Source organism: Podarcis bocagei, assembly GCF_964188305.1.
Source record: "Podarcis bocagei genome assembly, chromosome: 2".
Classification (NCBI taxonomy): domain Eukaryota; kingdom Metazoa; phylum Chordata; class Lepidosauria; order Squamata; family Lacertidae; genus Podarcis; species Podarcis bocagei.
The window spans coordinates 111,687,299-111,707,085 of record NC_138126.1 but is presented as its reverse complement, the minus strand read 5'-3'; the positions used below and the strand labels follow the sequence as shown (position 1 = coordinate 111,707,085).

At 48.7% G+C, this 19,787-nt stretch overlaps 1 protein-coding gene across 13 annotated transcripts in view; it reads left to right on the top strand.

Moving 5' to 3' along the window:
• The window catches only part of KMT2D (lysine methyltransferase 2D), a 112,611-nt gene that overhangs the window by 33,789 nt on the left and 59,035 nt on the right, over positions 1-19,787 (top strand). For 12 of the 13 annotated variants that reach the window (XM_081181188.1, XM_081181195.1, XM_081181199.1 and 9 more), the window contains 13 exons: positions 1,629-1,777; positions 2,451-2,632; positions 3,559-3,690; positions 5,379-6,271; positions 6,462-6,575; positions 7,819-7,929; positions 9,391-9,495; positions 10,579-10,760; positions 12,854-13,018; positions 13,260-13,369; positions 16,165-16,212; positions 16,485-16,724; positions 19,622-19,768. In XM_081181188.1, the coding sequence (XP_081037314.1) occupies positions 1,629-1,777; positions 2,451-2,632; positions 3,559-3,690; positions 5,379-6,271; positions 6,462-6,575; positions 7,819-7,929; positions 9,391-9,495; positions 10,579-10,760; positions 12,854-13,018; positions 13,260-13,369; positions 16,165-16,212; positions 16,485-16,724; positions 19,622-19,768 (2,578 nt within the window). The remainder of the gene's footprint in view (positions 1-1,628; positions 1,778-2,450; positions 2,633-3,558; positions 3,691-5,378; positions 6,272-6,461; positions 6,576-7,818; positions 7,930-9,390; positions 9,496-10,578; positions 10,761-12,853; positions 13,019-13,259; positions 13,370-16,164; positions 16,213-16,484; positions 16,725-19,621; positions 19,769-19,787) is intronic. The other variant, XM_081181190.1, reaches the window with a different exon arrangement.

Here is a 19,787-nt window from a genome sequence, read left to right as displayed (position 1 = left end):
AACAGAATGCCCATAGCCCTGCCTGCCCGCAAGGAATCCTCCACCACTTGCTTTCACATAGAGATACAGTGGTACCTTGGGTTACATACGCTTCAGGTTACATACGCTTCAGGTTACAGACTCCGCTAATCCAGAAATATTACCTCAGGTTAAGAACTTTGCTTCAGGATGAGAACAGAAATCGTGCAGCAGTGGCAGTGGGAGGCCCCATTAGCTAAAGTGGTGCTTCAGGTTAAGAACAGTTTCAGGTTAAGAACAGACCTTCGGAACGAATTAAATACTTAACCCGAGGTACCTTGTACAGTGGTTCCTTGTTTCTCGAACTTAATCCATTCCGGGAGTCAGTTTGACTCCCGAAACTGTTTGAAAACCAAGGCGTGGCTTCCAATTGCCTGCAGGAGCTTCCTGCACTCAAGCAGAAGTTGCGTGGGACATTCAGCTTCCAAAAATCATTCGCAAACCGGAACACTTCCGGGTTTGCAGCATTCGAGAGCCGATTTGTTAGGGAGCCAAGCCATTCGAGTACAGTGGTACCTCGGGTTACATACGCTTCAGGTTACAGACTCCGCTAACCCAGAAATAGTGCTTCAGGTTAAGAACTTTGCTTCAGGATAAGAACAGAAATTGTGCTCCGGTTGTGCGGCTTCAGGAGACCCCATTAGCTAAAGTGGTGCTTCAGGTTAAGAACAGTTTCAGGTTAAGAACGGACCTCCGGAACAAATTAAGTACTTAACCCAAGGTACCACTGTATTCTGGAAGAAGTCGAATGCCAGCCTTGGGCATTTCTTTCCTCATTTCTTCTTCTGTGTTTCTCTCTAGTTATGGCAGCCACAATTCAACATTAGCCTTCAGAGAACTAAACAAAACCTTGGTGATTTTCTCTGAACCAACCTAGCATTTTTTATACCGCTGTGACCAAGTCCAGGGCCTCTTAGTTTCTATGAATTGTTAGCATTCAACACATACAAACAAAACAAAAACAATTGCTAACAGTACAACCCTAAGTAGATTTGCTCAGGTACTAGTCCCACAGTGTTCAGTGTTCAATGTTTAAGGTTGCAGGCAAAATTTGGAAGCTGGTTGATAATAACTTCAGGTTACTTGTTACCCCAGAGACGGCTCACCTGTGGCTCTGCAGATGTTTAGGATTCCAGCTCCTATCAGACTTAGGCAGTCTGGTCAGGGATGATGAGCATTGTATTCGAGCAACATCTGGAGGTGCACAGCTTAACCACCCCTGATTTATCTGCTTGAAACTCATATCATGCTCTGGTAAGGCTATGAGGAGACTGGTAGCACCCCATTCCTGCTTTTTAAATAACCACAGTTATTCAGTTGCGTCTGAAAAGGACAAACCGTGGTTAACCTTGACCATGATTGATTGAAACGAGCTAGGCTCAAACCGTCTGGCATTACAGATCGTAGTTTCAACCAACCACAGTTAATATAGCAGTAAACTCTGGTTATTTCAAACCACCCAGCCCTGCGTTTCACCCCCGCTCTTTCTAGCTTTTCCAGTTTGGTGTCCGCAGTCTTGGGGCAACCAGGTAAGATTTTGGCGGTGTTGGAAAGACCCTCTGCTGCCTTTCCCCTCTCCTGAGTGCCCGTCTCTCTTCCTCTTCCTCCAGAGCTGCCGTGTTTGTTCTGACTGTGGCTTCCGCCCTTCTGCCCTGGATCCCAGCAGCCAGTGGTACGAGAACTACTCTCTGTGTGAAGGATGTCAAGAGCAACGTCGCAAGAGCGCAAGTAGCACAGAGGCCGTACAGCGCAGCCAGGAGTGAGTAGCTTAGGTTGGGGAAATAATAATGGGTGTCCCAGCTCACAGTGTAGGCTGGGGTATCCCCCGAAATCGCTGATATTAAGCATGACTGTAGTAGGTAGGAAAAGGTAAAGGGACCCCTGGCCATTAGGTCCAGTCGTGGCCGACTCTGGGGTTGCGGTGCTCATCTCGCTTTACTGGCCGAGGGAGCCGGCGTACAGCTTCCGGGTCAGCATGACTAAGCCGCTTCTGGCGAACCAGAGCAGCGCACGGAAACGCCGTTTACCTTCCCGCCGGAGTGGTACCTATTGATCTACTTGCACTTTGAGGTGCTTTCGAACTGCTAGGTTGGCAGGAGCAGGGACTGAGCAACGGGAGCTCACCCCGTCGCGGTGATTCGAACCACCGACCATCTGATTGGCAAGTCCTAGGCTCTGTGGTTTAACCCACAGCGCCACCCGAGTCCCTCTGACTGTAGTGGGACTCAGTGGCAAATGGGAGGTCTCAGGCTCGCACATTGCCTCTGCCCCAAAACTCATCAGGGGGCTTTGGGGAAGCCACTGCCTCCCACCCCTGCAATTTTCACAATTGCCTACCTCTCAGGGCTGTTGTGGAGATTATTGAACACTTCTTAAATTCTAAGGATAGCAACTTCTGGTCTCAACTGGCCTTTTTCTTTTCAACGAACCAGGCAAACTGCCCCAGCCAGCAGCAGCAGCAGCAGCCTCGTCACAACAGATAAGCCAGTGTCCCCCAAACCACTGGAGGAAGCTTGTGCAGCCAGCAAGGAGCAAGCAGAAAGCAGGTGCAGCAGCCCGGTCAGTTTGCACCAAGAAGAGCAGGTGCCTTTGGGTTGTGATGAGAAACCGACTGGTGAGTTGATCTTTGCTTACACACACACACACACACACACACACACACATCCTTGCATTTTGTTAGAAGATTGTGGGCTTTTGTTTTTGCCAAATGATCAACAGCGGATACTGTCTTAGGGGAGAAATATCTGTGCATACCTTCCATAACCTGTGGCTCAACTTGTGAGCTATCTTGTCCACACTTTTATCATGAATGCCAGTTGCATTTTACAGCTGTTTGCAAGCGCCCTAAAACAACAGAGAGTCTTGTGGCAACTTAAAATAGAGCTGGAATCAGGCTTGTGGGATATAATTTCTTTTTATTAGGACCCTAATAGATATAATCATAAGCATAATCATAAATATCAACAACAAAATATTTATATGCCACCCATCGGAAAGGGTTGCCCCTGCCACTCTGGGTGGCTCCCAACAAAAATAATAATAAAAACACGATAAAACATCAAACAGTAAAAACTTCCCTAAACAGGGCTGCCTTCAGATGTCTTCTAAAAGTCACATAGTTGCTTATTTCCTTGACATCTAATGGGAGGGCGTTCCACAGGGCGGATGCCACCACCGAGAAGGCCCTCTACCTGGTTCCCTGTAACCTCACATCTCGCAATAAGCGAACCGCCAAGAGGCCTTCAGAGCTGGATCTCAGCATCCAGACTGGATGATGGGGGTGGAGACGCACCTTCAGCCATCCAGTAGCCAGAGCCTGGTGGAAATGAAGGAATGAGAGAATTCTGAGCCCGGGACTTGGTCTGAGCGCCAGAACTGAGCTAGCCGTCGTTCTGTGCACAAATCTGCTCCTGGTTATTGCAAGCGTTCTTAGTTTCTGCAGTGGAACTAAAGGGGGTGGGGTGATGGTACGTCATGGAGCGGATTTGAGCTTGTTTGCAAGGAGCGTTTGAACAAGCTGTCCTCTTGTGTCCTTTCCAGAAGCAGACAAGCCGTTAGAGCTGTCCGATGTTGATCCGGAAGCCCCTGCAGGGCAGGAGCAGATGGAAGTTGAGACGCCATTAGAGCCTGAGAAGGCCCCCTCTCCGCCACCCCCTCCCCCAGTGCCACCAGGTGAGCTAAAATGGTGTTGCCGTATTTCAAGCAGTGAAATTCCGGACAGAAACGTTGTTGAGCTATTCTTTTTGGCAAAGTTGTCGCGCTTTTTCTTTTGTGGAGGGCGTGGAACACAGTCATTGAGCTTCTTTTGGTTTTGCCCTAAGCTGTGCTTTTTGGGCGAAAACACAAAGAAAAATAGAAGCCATTTTTGAGCGAAAATTGTTTAAAAAAAGACGGCATTGCCGACATGGATTTTCCTGGACGCTCGTCCGATTTCCACCCAGACACTGTTGCCGACTGCGGTATTCTGGATTTGTCCGGGAAATTCCAGACGTATGGCAACCCTAGCTAAAGGGCCATAGCCATAAAGCAGGTTATGTATCAAGTCTTGTCTGTATTCGCACACGTTCTTCTTGTTGTACCTCAACATTGTGTTGTCGAAGTCAGCAGTGTAGATATTGCTGCACCCCACAGCACAGTTGGACAACATTGGGCCATATGTGTTAGGACTGGTGCATAATTCTTTTTAAAAAAATAATTCAATTTCTTTTAAAATACAATCAGAACAAATCTCACATATCCGTTGGCTTCCCATCCGTCCTTCCATGGTGTTCCTTTATTCCCTTATAAAGCTGCCATGTTACTTACATTTTATCCGTTATATAGTTAATTCTAAATTATTAAACTACAAATTCTCATCTGGTGCCATAATTCAAATCCTGCAAATGTTTTAACATGACCATGATTAAAAATAATAATAAGCACAAAATACTTCCATTCTTCAAGAATTCTTTTTCTCATTTTGTTCTCTTAATTCTCACAGTTTGTGTAGCTATCTAAACATGTTCCATCATCTTCACAAACCAGGGACTTTTTTATCTTTCCATTTTTGCACGTCGACTATTCTTGCCATCACCACAGCACACATGAACAGATTAAACAGTTCCTCTGAAAGCTCTGGTCCAGTTAATACCTAACAGAAAGTCCTCAGGTTTATTGGGAATAATCACTTTAAATGTTTTTTTAAAAAAATTCATTACAGTCATAACTTGGAAGTTGAACTGAAGTCCATTCGACTTCCAAAATGTTCAGAAACAAAGCACGGCTTCTGATTGGCTGCAGGAAGCTCCTGTAGCCAATTGGAAGCCCCGTCAGACGTTCTGCTTCCAAAAATAGTTTGCAAGCCAGAACAGTCACTTCCGGATTTGTGGCTTTCGGGGGGCCAAAATGTTCAAGAACTAAGCTGTTTGACAACCAAGGTACGACGGTATAAATCATTTCCCAATAGCCTATTGCCTTTCTTTCTTTTTTTAATTTATCTTTATTAATTTAAAATAAATACATTTATGAAAAACAGACGTACATACAAATACTGTAAACAAACATACAAACAAACAAACAAATAACAAAAATCAAGCAAACCACCACAGTATAAAATATAAGAAGATTAATATAATTATCATCATATGTGCTCCTGGTATTGAACACAATTATAAAATTTATAGAAAAGAAATTTAAAACTGACTTCCAATTAATCTCATTCATTAATTTCTAAGGCTAAAGGACTGCTGCACGATTCTGATCTTGTTGCTCTTTGCTTAGGCTGAGGAACGCTGCTTCCTTTTCCCAATGTCTGGGAATGGCTCTTTCCTGCCAAAGGCTTACATCTCTCCCCTTCCTGCTCCCTTGCTCTCCCCTTCCAGATCCAGCCTCTCCCGCCCACCCCGAGGAGCCCCCGCCCGGTGCCAAAGAGCATCCTACTTTTGAGTTGCCGCCCGCAGAGCCAGAACCCACAGAGAGCCATACTGAGGCGGCACCCCCAGCCCCGGAAGGGCAGGCCTCTCCAGCAAGCCCTCGGCCTGGCTCGCTCAAAGCTGCTTCCCCCCAAGCCGCCGAGGAAGGAGAAGCCCACGAGGAGCCCATGGACACGGGGGTCGAGGGCCTGGCGCCGGACAGCCCTGCCGGCGGCCGAGTACAGCCTAGCCAAGAGGACGAGGAGGAGGAGGAGGAAGAAGAGGATGAGGAGGCTGGTGGGGTAGCTCCGGCGCCCAAGATGGAGCTGGAGGAGAGATTATCCCCTCCGCTGAGCGAGGCGGAGGCTCCGGACGAGGACGGGCCTGCTGCGTTGCGGCCTGAGCGCCCCGAGGAGAGCCTTGGCTTCGCCCGCGAACCCAAGCGCTCCCCTTCGCCCGTGGAGGCGGAGTTGCTGGGGGGCACCCCGATGGAGGCCTACGGGGCTGGCCACCCGCAGGAGGGAGGGGCGAGCGGGGAGGAGGAGGCCGGGCCGGCGCCGGCGCCCTTGAGGCCCCACCACTTGGTGAAGTCGGATATCGTGAACGAGATCTCCAACCTGAGCCAAGGCGACGCCAGCAGCTTCCCGGGCTCGGAGCTCCAGTTCGCCTCGCCGTACCACGAAGGCGGCGGCTCCATGTCCCTGGAGATGGCCGGCCTGACCTCCACAGACGTCAGCCTCCAGAGGGACGACGGGGCTTCCTTGCCGCCGGGCGAGATGGACGACTCCTTGCCTTTTGACATGAAAGGGGAGTGTGAGAAGGGGCGGCGGCGGAGCTCCCCGGCCCGTTCCCGCGTCAAGCAGGTAACCCCATGGCCCGTTGTCTCCTTCCTCCCCCCCCCCCGAGTAGCCCCCCTGTCAGAGGTGGGGAGTACCAGAGCAAATGGGCAGCCATGTTGTTTGAATGTTCCCCGGTGTGTGCATCTATGTTCCCCCCTCTCTCTGTCATTTTATTTTTGACCCTCTCTCTCACTCTGTTTCCTTCTGGTCGTAGGGTCGCAGCAGCAGTTTTCCCGGGAGGAGACGGCCTCGGGGAGGGTCCCACACAGGCCGAGGGCGGGGCCGATCACGGTTGAAATCCACCACTTCTTCCATCGAGACATTGGCGGTAGGGGCAGCTTTAGCAGGCAGGAGAATGCTGGGGGAGCGGGAGGGGATGGGCTCGAGTGGTTTGCCCTCCTTCCCAGGGCAAGAGAAGCCATAGCGGTGATACGTAGGGAGGCTGGTCTCTAGGGCTGGGCGATAGATCGGTATCATCATCCAAATCCAGTTTGAAGTCCATATCGAGACATCGTTTTCATCCTTTTAGACCTGGCGATATATCACGAATCACGATGTGTGTTAGGCCTGGGTGATAATAGCGTTCAAAACTGGTTTGAAGTCCATGTTGTGATATTGGTTTCATAATTTTCGACCTAGCAGTGTATCGTGAATTTCGCGTGTGTGTTTGTGTGCTGTTAAAAATCACGATGTGGGGAAAACCACGAAGCCAGCCATAGCTCCATCCTTATTTCAGACATTGTGATATATCAGTGTATCACAATGTTTAGCTGGTGATATATTGCAGTGTTGAAAACCAGGCCTTGCTGTTCGCCTCTGCATAGTTCCATCATTATTTCAGATATTGTGATACAGCGTTATATCACAGTGTTTAGCTGGTGATATATTGCAGTGCTGGAAACCAGATATCGCCCAGTCCTATTGGCCTCCCCAAAGGCGGAGCTTCAGGCAGCGGATAGGCCCCCCCAGTTTAGATAGATGCGTGGTTCTGGCCTCAAGACGAGAGCACCCCCTTTCCTGCAGCTCCCAGTTAGTGCACCTTGGCTGGGGCCGTATCCTTATCCATAGTGCTTGGAGGCAGTGGGTCCGACCTTCCCTTCCCTTTCATTTGAGTGGATTGTCGAAGCGTTCCCTCACGACGTAGGCTTGCCATATTCTATCAGTGATGGGGCTTCTCTCCCTTTAAGTGCTTCAAAGCGGGGCATTGTTCAGCAGATGTAGTTTTCCCTCTTGCCGCGACGCTGAGAAGCTGCACCTGTGGAATCTCTGCCTTCCTCTGTGCTCTTAAAAGGGTAGGAATTCTGTCCCTTTTGGAGCATGGTCGACCTACCAGGAATTATTAGCCAGTGGGGATATTTGTGGGTGGTGGGGGGGAATAGAAACGGGAGGGCTGGGGGATATGGCAACGGGACTGTAGGCCTTCTACCCTGCAGCACGGGCAGCGACTCAAGGGTGTAGCTGGTAGGCTGAGGAGATTGTAGCTTTGTGCGTCTGCATTTCCCCCTCTTGTCTGTCGGGAGCAGCCAAAGACGGCAGTTTCACCTCGTCCCTTTGCTCCCTTCCCTTCCAAGCTTGCTGATATCGACAGCTCCCCGAGCAAGGAAGATGACGATGATGACGATGACACGATGCAGAACACGGTGGTGCTCTTCTCCAACACGGACAAGTTTGTGCTGATGCAGGTGGGTACAGACACGAGGGCCACAAACGTCTGACGGTTTTCTGATTGCACCAATTTCAATAATAATAATAATAATAATAATAATAATAATAATAATAATAATAATAATAATAATAATTTATTATTTATACCCCGCCCATCTGGCTGGGCTTCCCCAGCCACTCTGGGCGGCTTCCAAAAGAATATTAAAATACTATAATACATCAAACATTAAAAGCTTCCCGAAACAGGGCTGCCTTCAGATGTCTTCTAAAAGCCTGGTAGTTGTTGTTCTCTTTGACATCTGGTGGGAGGGCATTCCACAGGGAGGGCACCACTACCGAGAAGGCCCTCTGCCTGGTTCCCTGTAACTTGGCTTCTCGCAGTGAGGGAACCTCCAGAAGGCCCTCAGAGCTGGACCTCAGTGTCCGGGTAGAACGATGGGGGTGGAGACGCTCCTTCAGGTATACTGGGCCGAGGCCGTTTAGGGCTTTAAAGGTCAGCACCAACACTTTGAATTGTGCTTGGAAACGTACTGGGAGCCAATGTAGGTCTTTCAAGACCGGTGTTATGTGGTCTCTGCGGCCGCTCCCAGTCACCAGTCTAGCTGCCGCGTTCTGGATTAGTTGTAGTTTCCAGGTCACCTTCAAAGGTAGCCCCACGTAGAGCGCATTGCAGTAATCCAAGCGGGAGATAACCAGAGCATGCACCACTCTGGCGAGGCAGTCCGCAGGCCGCTCACAATGGATGTGAGCTGCGAGTTTCTCCTGGAGCGGGAAGTCAGGGCTGGCATAGAGCGTAGACTTGGGGCTGTCCCACAGTCAGTTGCGTCTGTTGACTGGTTCCTAGCCGCCCCAAGAGGATAAGAGTTTGCCTTTCTAGCTGAAACTTGGGCTCCTTCTAATAAGAAGCCCCACAGACAGCTGTAGCTCAAGGATGGGGCACACCCATAGCGTGTTGTTGAACTACAACACCCATCACCCCAGGTGATTGGTTGGAGTCAAGCGAGATCTGGTGGTTGCCCAGCCCTGCTGTAGCTCATAGCACCCAGCTGAAGTCAACAATGGGGCACATCTTTGAAACCTAGCTTTCATCCAGTATTGATAGGTCTTGAACTTGCTTATCGCTGAATTCCTGTGGCTCAGGTGTGTTACTCCTTTTGCCAAGATTCCTTTTGGTGGACAGCTGGCCTCCCTATTCTGTGTTTCATTGCTGCGAACAATAAGCTTTATTCCTTTTGCCCCGGCTGGGAGCTTGCAAATTCATTAAAATTATTCAATCACTTTAAAATAAAAGAAAAGCTAGGGTGTTTATAAGCTATCGGTTAGCAGCCTTTGGTTACTTCTTTTAGGAAGGGGGGCGAATTGTGGTTGCACGTTACCTTGCATCTGTGGAACGGTTGGAATATTTATATTAAAAAATACAGGTTGTTTCTCGGGGGCATTGCAAGGCCTCTTTTAACCTGCCTCTCCCTCCTTGACAGGATATGTGTGTGGTATGTGGTAGCTTTGGCCGTGGTGCTGAGGGACACCTCCTGGCGTGCTCCCAGTGCTCTCAATGTTACCATCCTTACTGCGTCAACAGCAAGGTAAGGCCTGCTCTGTGTGAAACAGCACTCCCTCTCCCCATTATTATTTTTAAAATAATGATTCCTCTCTTAAAGGACCCATGACTTCTCACCGTGCTCAGTTCTTGAGCTAAATATGTCCCGTATTGCCTGATAATCTGATAATCTAATCTAATAGAGTGTGACACTCCTAATTTAGATGTTAGTGGAATTTGGCGGGGGGGACCCATCTAAGAGGGTTGGCTTTTGTTTCTTTACTTTCAAGTTGTTGGGGGGGGGGGGCTCATGGAATATGTGTGCATAGGGACAACAGTCATGTAGGAATGGGCCTAGGAAGGAAATAGGAAGCTGAACCTTCAACTGTCCTGATCTATGAAGGCCCTGTTTGCTCTCCTGAGATCTGAAGTGTACAGAATCTGCAAAGTTTGGTTCCTGACAAGGATACGGCAAGCTCTTACAGGTTAATTTATACAGGAGGAGTTGGAGTTGTCGTTTTGCCCTATTCTCAGCAAAAAAAGGGGGGTGCAGATGGCACTGTGGTCTAAACCACTGAGCTTCTTGGGCTCGCCGATCAGAAGGTCGGTAGTTCGAATCCCCGCGACGGGGTAAGCTCCTGTTGCTCTGTCCCGGCTCCTGCCAACCTAGCAGTTCGAAAGCACACCAGTGCAAGTAGATAAATAGGTAGCGCTCCGGCGGGAAGGTAAATGGCGTTTCTGTGTGCTCTGGCTTCCGTCACAGTTCTCCATGCGCCAGAAGCAATTTAGTCATGCTGGCCATATGACCTGGAAAGCTGTCTGTGGACAAACGCCGGCTCCCTGGGCCTGAAAGCGAGATGAGTGCCTCAACCCCATAGTCGCCTTTGACTGACTTAACCGTCCAGGGGTCCTTTACCTTTTCCCTATTCTCAGCAACCTTGCCCAGGTAGCAGGCCTGAGAACGGCACTCATGTAGGGGAGGCGGCTGTTCTAAAGAACCATAAAGGAATCGGGCTTGACGAAGAAGGTTTGTTCACACAACCGCAGCTCTCCTTGCATCTCCGTAAGCACTCAGGGCTCCCTTTTTTTTTTACACGTCTTTGTTCCTTCTTCCCCATTTTTTAAAAAGATTACCAAGGTGATGCTGCTAAAGGGCTGGCGCTGCGTGGAATGCATTGTGTGCGAGGTTTGTGGCAAAGCGTCGGACCCGTCCCGCCTGCTGCTCTGCGATGATTGTGACATCAGCTACCACACATATTGCCTGGACCCGCCTCTCAACACTGTGCCCAAGGGCGGCTGGAAGTGTAAATGGTGAGAGAGACGACATAAGACTGCTTTAAAGGGCCCTGTGTGTGGCAAACAAAATCAAGAGAGCTTGGCTCTCTTGTTTTCTACCTCTCATGTCGGAATGGAATTTAATTCCCCGTATTTTGGCCACAGAGCCTAGGACTTGCCGATCAGAAGGTCGGCGGTTCGAATTCCCGCAACGGGGTGAGCTCCCGTTGCTCGGTCCCTGCTCCTGCCAACCTGGCAGTTCGAAAGCACGTCAAAGTGCAAGTAGATAAATAGGTACCACTCTGGCGGGAAGGCAAATGGCGTTTCCGTGCGCTGCTCTGGTTCACCAGAAGCGGCTTAGTCATGCTGGCCACATGACCCGGAAGCTGTACGCCGGCTCCCTCAGCCAATAAAGCGAGATGAGCGCCGCAACCTCAGAGTCGGTCACGGCTGGACCTAATGGTCAGGGGTCCCTTTACCTTTACCTATTTTGGCCATGCTATTTTTGCTGCAGTTAAACAAATAACAGAAAAGAGGAGGCTCCCTGCTGCTGTTTTTGTTTTGAACTCTGATGATGTATCTAACAAATATTAATAATAATCTGACTGAAGGAATTACAGGAACGTGCAGTGTTTTTTTCCTGGGGGGACGCATACCCCTAAACATTTTGTGAATCTAAGTTTGGCCTCATTGAGGGGCAGTATTTCAGTATGAGTAGGAAAATGAGAGTACCCCTAAACATTTTTTTAGAAAAAAAGCACTGGGAATGTGACTTATGCTAAGCATAGGTGCTTTGAAAGATTTTATAATTTAAAATGTTACACAGCAGATGTGACCTATTGATTTCTTTTTCTTTTTTTATAAATATCTGAAATCTTTATTAAACATACAGTAGACTCTCAGGTTGCGAACGTGATCCGTGCGGGATGCATGTTCGCAAACCGCAACGTTCGCAACCCACAGAGGCGTGTCTGCTCACACGCAGGTTGCGATTCGGTGCTTCTGCACATGCGCAATTTAGCGCTTCTGCGCATGCGCGACCGCAGAAACCCAGAAGTAACCTGTTCTGGTACTTCCGGGTTTCGGCGGGTCCGTAACCTGACAAAACGCAACCTAAATGTCTGTAACCCAAGGTATGACACTATTCACAAAATTATACAGCAATGTACTATGTTACAATTTATATCTCGTCCCATATAACAATTTTTTTTTAAAAAAGAATACACTGGTTTAGTATTGGCTACACTCATTTGCAGTTCATGTGCTGGCACCTATCTGTAAATCCCTAAATGGCATAGAGCCAAGATAATGGAAGGATGTCCTCTTTCCGAATGAGCCTGCCCATAGATTGAGATCATCTTCTGAGGCCCTGCTACATTCCTCACTGCTAAAAGGTTCGGTTGGTGGGAACGCGAGATGCAGCCTTTTCTGTGGTTGCACCCAGGCTATGGAAATCCCTCCCCAAGGTGGTTAGGCTGGCCCTATCCTGGAAGACTTGCAAGCAGGAAGCAAAAAGACATTTGTTATCCTGCTTTGTTTTTAATCATTTTTGGTGTGCAGTTGAAGGTTTAAAAACCCGCTCTTCTTTGTCTTTCAAACCTCTGTTTTAATTTTGTTACCGTTTAAACTAGTTTTGTCCTATTTTCTGCCTCGGTGGTGTTGGTGTCCTTGTTAGAATCGAAAGGTTGTACAGAAACGTTTTTAAATAAAAACAGGTTGTGCTCTTGCTCAAGGTAGAGTTGAATGTACAGCGGTACCTCAGGTTACATATGCTTCAGGTTACAGACTCTGCTAATACAGAAATACCATAGTACCTCAGGTTAAGAACTTTGCTTCAGGATGAGAACAGAAATTGTTCTCTGGTGGCGTGGCGGCAGCAGGAGGTCCCATTAGCTAAAGTGGTGCTTCAGGTTAAGAACAGTTTCAGGTTAAGAACGGACCTCCGGAACGAATTAAGTACTTAACCCCAGGTAGCACTGTATGTGATTATAGGTCACATTCAAGTTGAGTAATTCTGGGCTGCCGTTCCTAGGGCATCTGCGTTGTTTTTGTTTTTGGTTCAGGGGGTGGTGGGATAGATTGGATTGCAGAATTGGTGTTGATTCCCTGCCCCCACCCCTCTTCGACAGGTGCGTCTGCTGCGTGCAGTGTGGAGCAGTCTCGCCTGGCTTCCATTGCGAATGGCAGAACAACTACACCCACTGTGCTCCCTGCGCCAGCCTTGTCACCTGCCCCATCTGCCATGTGAAATATGTGGAAGACGACCTCTTGATCCAGTGCCAGCACTGTGAGAGGTAAGGCCCAGTTTTCCTTAACCCACCCGGTATATCTCTATTGGCCGTTGTTATCTTCACGTCAACGGATGCAGGCAACGTTGGATCCCGCCTGTAAGTGGCTGACTCTCCCCCGGTACATTTCCATCTTGCGGGGGGAGAGGGAGGGCAAGGTTTTGAGATGTCTGAGAATTCCCTTCCCCATACTTAATCTGCAAACTCTCTCCGTATGTGCGTTGAAACCCTTTTGTGTGCTTCCCAGGTGGATGCATGCCGTGTGCGACAACCTATTCACGGAGGAAGAAGTGGAACAGGCAGCAGACGACGGATTTGACTGTACCTCCTGCCAGCCCTATGTGGTCAAGCCCGTTGGTGAGTACCAGACAGGTGTGAGACCTGCGAACCAAATTCATTTCAAAAAGAAGCATCAGCAACTGCCAAGTCCCCAGTGCAGTGGCAAGGCTCATTGCAGAAGCCTGCCCTGGTGTTCATTCCTTGCAGTTTTGAGTGCCAGGGTTTCAGACAGCGACCTTTTTATGTTTCCCACTGGGGCTGGGCGAAATATCAATCTATTGCCCAAAACCAGTTTAAAGTCCATATCATGATAACTGATTTTTATAGCTTTTGACCTGCCAACATATTTTGAATTCCGATGTGTGTTAGGGCTGGGCAATATATTATCCAAAACCGGTTTCACTTCCATATCGTGATATTGGTTCATAATTCTTGACCTGGCAAGAGAACACGAATCATGCGCTGTGTGCTCCATGCAAAAATCACCATGTGGGGGGAAAGCATGAAGCCAGACAGCGTTGTGGTCTAAACCACTGAGCCTCTTGGGCTTGCCGATCAGAAGGTCGGCGGTTTGAATCCCCGCGACGGGGTGAGCTCCCGTTGCTCGGTCCCTGCTCCTGCCAACCTAGCAATTCGAAAGCATGTCGAACTGCAAATAGATAAATAGGTAGCGCTGCAGTGGGAAGGTAAATGGCATTTCCGTGCGCTCTGCTTCGCCGTCACGGTGTTCCGTTGCACCAGAAGTGGTTTAGTCATGCTGGCCCCATTACCTGGAAAGCTGTCTGTGGACAAACGCCAGCTCCCTCGGCCTGAAAGCGAAATGAGCGCCGCAACCCTATAGTACAGTGTTTCCCAACCTTTTTTGGGCAAAGGCACACTTGTTTGATGAAAAAAATCTCGAGGCACACCACCATTACAGCCCCGTGACGTCAGTGCGCAGCGTCACGCCGGGAGGGACGCACGAAAGTGTAAGTTCCAATTTTTTTCCTTCCCCCTTGCCGGGGAACCTCCAAGCTTTGGGGGGGGGAGGAGGCAGCAAAGCGAGGCAGGAAGGAGAGTGCGGCTTGGCTGGGTGAGCTTTGGCAGGGGCAGGGAATGAGAGCCGCGAGGCGGGCGCTGCGGACGGAGGCGCTGCCCTGTGCTGGGCGGCCTCTCCTCACCGCCGCCGCCCCGCCTCTCGCTGCCCGACTCGCCCGCCTCCCTCCAGGCAACATCTCATGGCACACTAGTGTGCCGCGGAACAGTGGTTGGGAAACACTGCTATAGTCGCCTTTGACTGGACTTAACTGTCCAGGGGTCTTTTTGCCTACATAGTACCACCCTAAACATTGTGATATATCGGTACATCACAATGTTTAGCTGGTGATATATCACGATGATGAAAACCAGGTATCACCCAGCCCTACTTCCCACAATTCCTCCAGCATAGTGTTGCTGCATGGCATTGTGGGAAGCTGCCTCTCCTAGCTGCTGCCACCTAGTGCTCATTAGTGTGCAGCCACTACTGCTGTCCACCCTTACAGCTCTCAGATGACTAAAGCCATCAAGGGGCCCACTAACTCACCGGAGGACACTGTGCTGAAGGGACCCTCAAATCCTGAGCTGGCTCTGGGGAGGATTTCAGTGATGTTCAAAATTTGGGAGGGCATCTTAGGTCTACTTCCACTATGCATAATAATAATAATAATAATAATAATAATACAGGTTGAGTATTCCTGTGGTTCTATATCCTGAACCACACCACGCACACGGAAGAGGGCTGTGTCGGAATACTTGATTTGCAGGTGTTCAGAAAATCTTTACGGGGAAAACACTTAAGGGTGCATAAAGACCCAAAACAGCCCCGTAATCACCGAATGGCAAGGAATGTTGAGAAGGAATAAAATGGACGACAGAGTGTGGGTGGAGGGAATAGAATGGAGAAGCTCGAAGAGGAGGACTGTGAAACATAGATATATACAAAGGGTACATAGAACCATCTCTGTGTTTGGATAGGCTGCTTTCTAGTTTAGCAGTTTCCCAGTGTCATGGAAAAGAGAGCTGCCCTAGACAGAAATTGAGGAAGCCAAGAATTGGATGTGGAATAGTGTAACCCAGGGGTTGTCAGCCTGGTCCCTACTGCCCACTAATGGGCGTTTCAGGATTCTAGGTGGGCAGTAGGGGCTTCTACGGCACAAGCTGAATCTTCCTTCCATCGAGCACTGGTGGACAGTAAGGAAATTTGACTACCCCTGGTATTAACTGGCAATGAGAATCTCCTGGTGCAGGAGATTCTCATTGTCAGTTAATGGTAGCTGCTTCTTTTGAAATGGAAATTGGAACAAGTACATAAGCCATTGCTGCACGAGGACTTCAGCAACGTATTTTGGGGTGAGTGGGTATGAAACCGTAGAAGATAAGTGGGGCAAAGGGGCTGAGGATGGCGGTCAGCTAGACGTGGTAGAGAGGTTTGTGGATATTATGGCGCAGTGTCATTGCTTGGGGTTGGGTGTGTTTCAGGCGCATGGGGAATGCAGGTGAAGGAGCAGATTAAAGGTGAAAGGTTGAGTGAATAAATGATGCACATTTTTTGGGGGGGGAGGAATTATCCTATTATTATTTTCAATTTTATACATTTCAATAATTTTACAATCATTTCAAAGCTCGACTTCCTTCCCCCTCTTTCTGTGGTTCCTTAAATTTATTTCTAACATTTTCTGCATATCCAAATTAACTTAATTTGTTCGTTTCTCCATCTGCTTTAAGTAGATACTCTTATAAAAATGGAATTATCCGTCCTAAATGTTGTGGGAAGTACACACAGACACAAAATACTGAATACATACCCTTTCTAACATCCCTTTTTGGGGGTCTCTCTCTCTCTCTGTTTAAAGTTCCGGTCCCCCCTCCAGAAATTATTCCGGTGAAGATCAAGGAGCCGGGTAAGTTTCTTTCTCATTGGTGCTCTATAATCTCAGGCATTGCACCCAGATACTGTGCTGATCTTATTTCTGAGCCTGGAATAAATGTAGGCTCAGGTCCTTCTGAATTACTGCTGTCAACTGTAAGGGGGATGTCAAAAAAGAAAAAGGGGGGTATGTAGTGGATGAAAGGAGGGGAAGAAATTAATGCTCAGGCCGGTTCTCCACAAGGATGCACAGTGGCACCATGCTAGTTTGGCCCTGCCTACCAAGTTTCACCCTCTCCCCCACAGAGCCCCAGTATTTTCGCTTTGAAGGCGTCTGGCTGACAGAGACGGGCATGGCGGTGTTGCGGAACCTGTCCTTGTCTCCACTGCACAAGCGCCGGCCGCGCAAGACCCCGACGACACCGACGACGCCACGGCCGCTGGGTGCGCTCAATGGCGAAGGTGTGCTGGATGGGGCTGACCCCTTGGGCCCCGAAGAGAAAAAGGAGGGCGACGTGGAGGGAGACGAGATCCTGAAAGCTGAAGGTTTGTTCCATCCCCACCACCTTCGAGGGAGTGTGGGGTAAAGTATTGTGGAGGGAACTTCTTCATTGTTTGGTGCTTTACTCTGGTTTTATCATTGTCGGAAGCTGCCCAGAATGGCTGGGGCAACGCAGTGTCAGAATCGGCTTCCTCCCCCGTGGCAGTAGATAAGCAGAACAAAGGAAAATGAGCCATCTTGCCAGTTAGAATCTTTAATAACCACAGCAAGAGACAACACAATGCATCTCTCTAGCATGGCGGTGCTCCCAATTAAGGTCACTCCCCTCTACGTCACTCCTACGTCTTGTAACCTGAGTTTTACCCTTTGTGCTTTCTATTCTGCCACTTTCTCAGCTCTCCTTGACCTTGGGGAGAGTGGATGAATGCTTTCCAGAGACAGTGAATCTGTTAACCCCTCTCTTCCAGCGTTTCTTCTGCTAGCTGTTCCCCATCCAGTATTTCCCAGCTTCTGCCTTCTGAACTATGTCCCTCTGCAAACCACTGTTCCAAATCTATACTGTCCTCCTGCTCCTGGGAAGATTCAGGATTAGGATCAAGAGGAGGGGGTGGCTCCCACCATTCTCCCTCAGTGCAGCCCTTCTCAGCACGGTCCCTGACACCCAGCCAGATGGGCGGCAAGCAAGCAAACAACAAAAGCAAATACTATTAATATTAATATTAAAGCTCCAGTATACCTATACTGGGACGCGGGTGGCGCTGTGGGTTAAACCACAGAGCCTAGGACTTGCCGATCAGAAGGTTGGCGGTTTGAATCCCCGCAATGGGGTGAGCTCCTGCTGCTCGGTCCCTGCTCCTGCCCACCTAGCAGTTCGAAAGCACATCAAAGTGCAAGTAGATAAATAGGTACCGCTCCTGTGGGAAGGTAAACGGTGTTTCCGTACGCTGCTCTGGTTTGCCAGAAGTGGCTTAGTCATGCTGGCCAATAAAGCGAGATGAGCACTGCAACCCCAGAGTCGCCCGCTGCTGGACCTAATGGTCAGGGGTCCCTTTACCTTTACCTATACCTATAGTGCAGTACTGATATATATATATATATTGTCATCCATTTAGTCAGTACTGCCAACCCTGGGTGGTGATACAAGTTAGAATGCAGTTCTCTGGGGACTTGGGCTCCAAGGTACTTCCTTGCGCAAACTGGTGGTTTTGGGGAGGTGGAGTCTGGATCTTATTACTGAGCCACAGTTCCTCCTCTTCCAAACTTGGTAAAAAAAACAAACCAACATGCTAGATCAGGGGTGTCAAACTCAAATGCATCGGGGGCCGCATCAGCAGTTTGGTCACCCTCAAAGGGCCGGTTGTATCTGTAGGACTATGTGTCCACTCTTTATTATCATAAGTTATTGTCACTGCATTCAATTATTACTGTTTTTTTGTAATAATGTAAGTAATAACTAGCTCTGAAAGCAGAAACATAGTCAGAATAATGGCAAGTAGATATTCAAATGTACAATTATTGTACAATTTATTGAAAAATGATTTTTGGTAACAGACAGTAATTTTTTTAAAAAAACATACAAATATTGCCAAACACTGTTTATTACACATATGGCAAACACAAGGCATTTTTGCAAAAATATTCCGTTGAGAATGCAGGCTACCTTTTAATTCTTGGACCTTTTGTTGCTTTTCCTGGTGGCTAAGGTTAGCAAATTTGGCTCCATGTTTGGTCTCAAAGTGCCGGCGTAAATTGTATTCCTTCATCACTGCCACTTCCTCATAGCAAAAAGACATACCAGCTTGTCTCCATTAATCACAAACATGTATTCACTTTCCCATCTCTCCTGAAATTGCCTTCCCTCTGCATCAACTTTTCTTTTCTTGGACATTTTTGGGTTATTTGATTGTAGTTTATGGTCCCTATACCACTGTAAAGTGACATGGAAGTGGTCAGTATATCCAAAGTTTACCGCTCAGACTTTTAAGCAGAATAATAAGCAGACCCCCCCCCCCAATAAGCAGACCCCCCCCACATACATCATATGTACTTACAGTACAGGAGAGAAGGGTTTAGGCAGCCGTTGGATCTGTCACATCACAGGATGGTATGCACTCAATATAAAAACAAGTGGAGGTTTCCTGAATGCATGTAAAGTGGAGGTTTCCTGTGTAGAACGGCCGGCGCCGCTAGAGGGCAGACGTTCTCTGGCTTGTAGGCTGCCGCGCATGCGCTGAAAAGGCGGCTTTCTTGTGTCAAAAAAAAAGAAGCGAGAATAAAAGGTGAAGGCTGGCGGCCGGTGGCGGCTACACGGGCCACATGACGAGGTCTGGCGGGCCGGATTCGGCCCGCGGGCCTTGTGTTTGACACCCGTGTGCTAGATCAACGACTGCTTGTAATCTGTATTACGTAATCTCTTGAGAATGAATATGTTTATAGGTTGGTTGTAATCTGGGAGGCAGCACAGGTGTCCTGTTCTAGAAATTGACTAGTGTGGGGAAGTTTTTGTTGTGAGGGAGCGTATATGATGCAGAAGTCTCGGTGGTGGTCGTTGATAGTGGTGTAGAAGCAAATGTGGGGTGCTTTTGTAGATCAAGTTGTCCAAGGTCCCAAATTTCAAGAAACTGAAAGTCCAGAAGTGTTGCTTTTATGGACCTGGGAACTATTTGAGGAGGAATACAGGGGAGAGAGACTTATCTGGTAACCTTCCACATACTGTTCCTGGGGTTGGCAAGTTGCGTGTGTGTGTGTGTGTACATGTGCAAATGTATGTGAGAGTTCAGTTAGGTGCCTGCACACAGCACACAAAGGCGCATGCGTGATGCAACAGAAAGGAGGACTGGTGCTCGTGCGGAATCGTATTCCATGGGGAAAATTATACTGAGGTTCCTTTGGGTAAGGAATATTGCATTCGCCCATATTCTCATTCCTTGTCCGCCTGCAGTCAGCGTTGAACACATGGAGTGCGAGATCAAATTGGAAGCCCCTGCTACCCCGGAGAGGGAAGCCGCAGCCGAGGCCGATTTGGCGAAGGGTCTTCTGGAAGACTCTGAGGAGGTCAAGAAGCGGAAGCGGAAGCCATATCGCCCAGGTGAGTGTTGTGTGCCTGG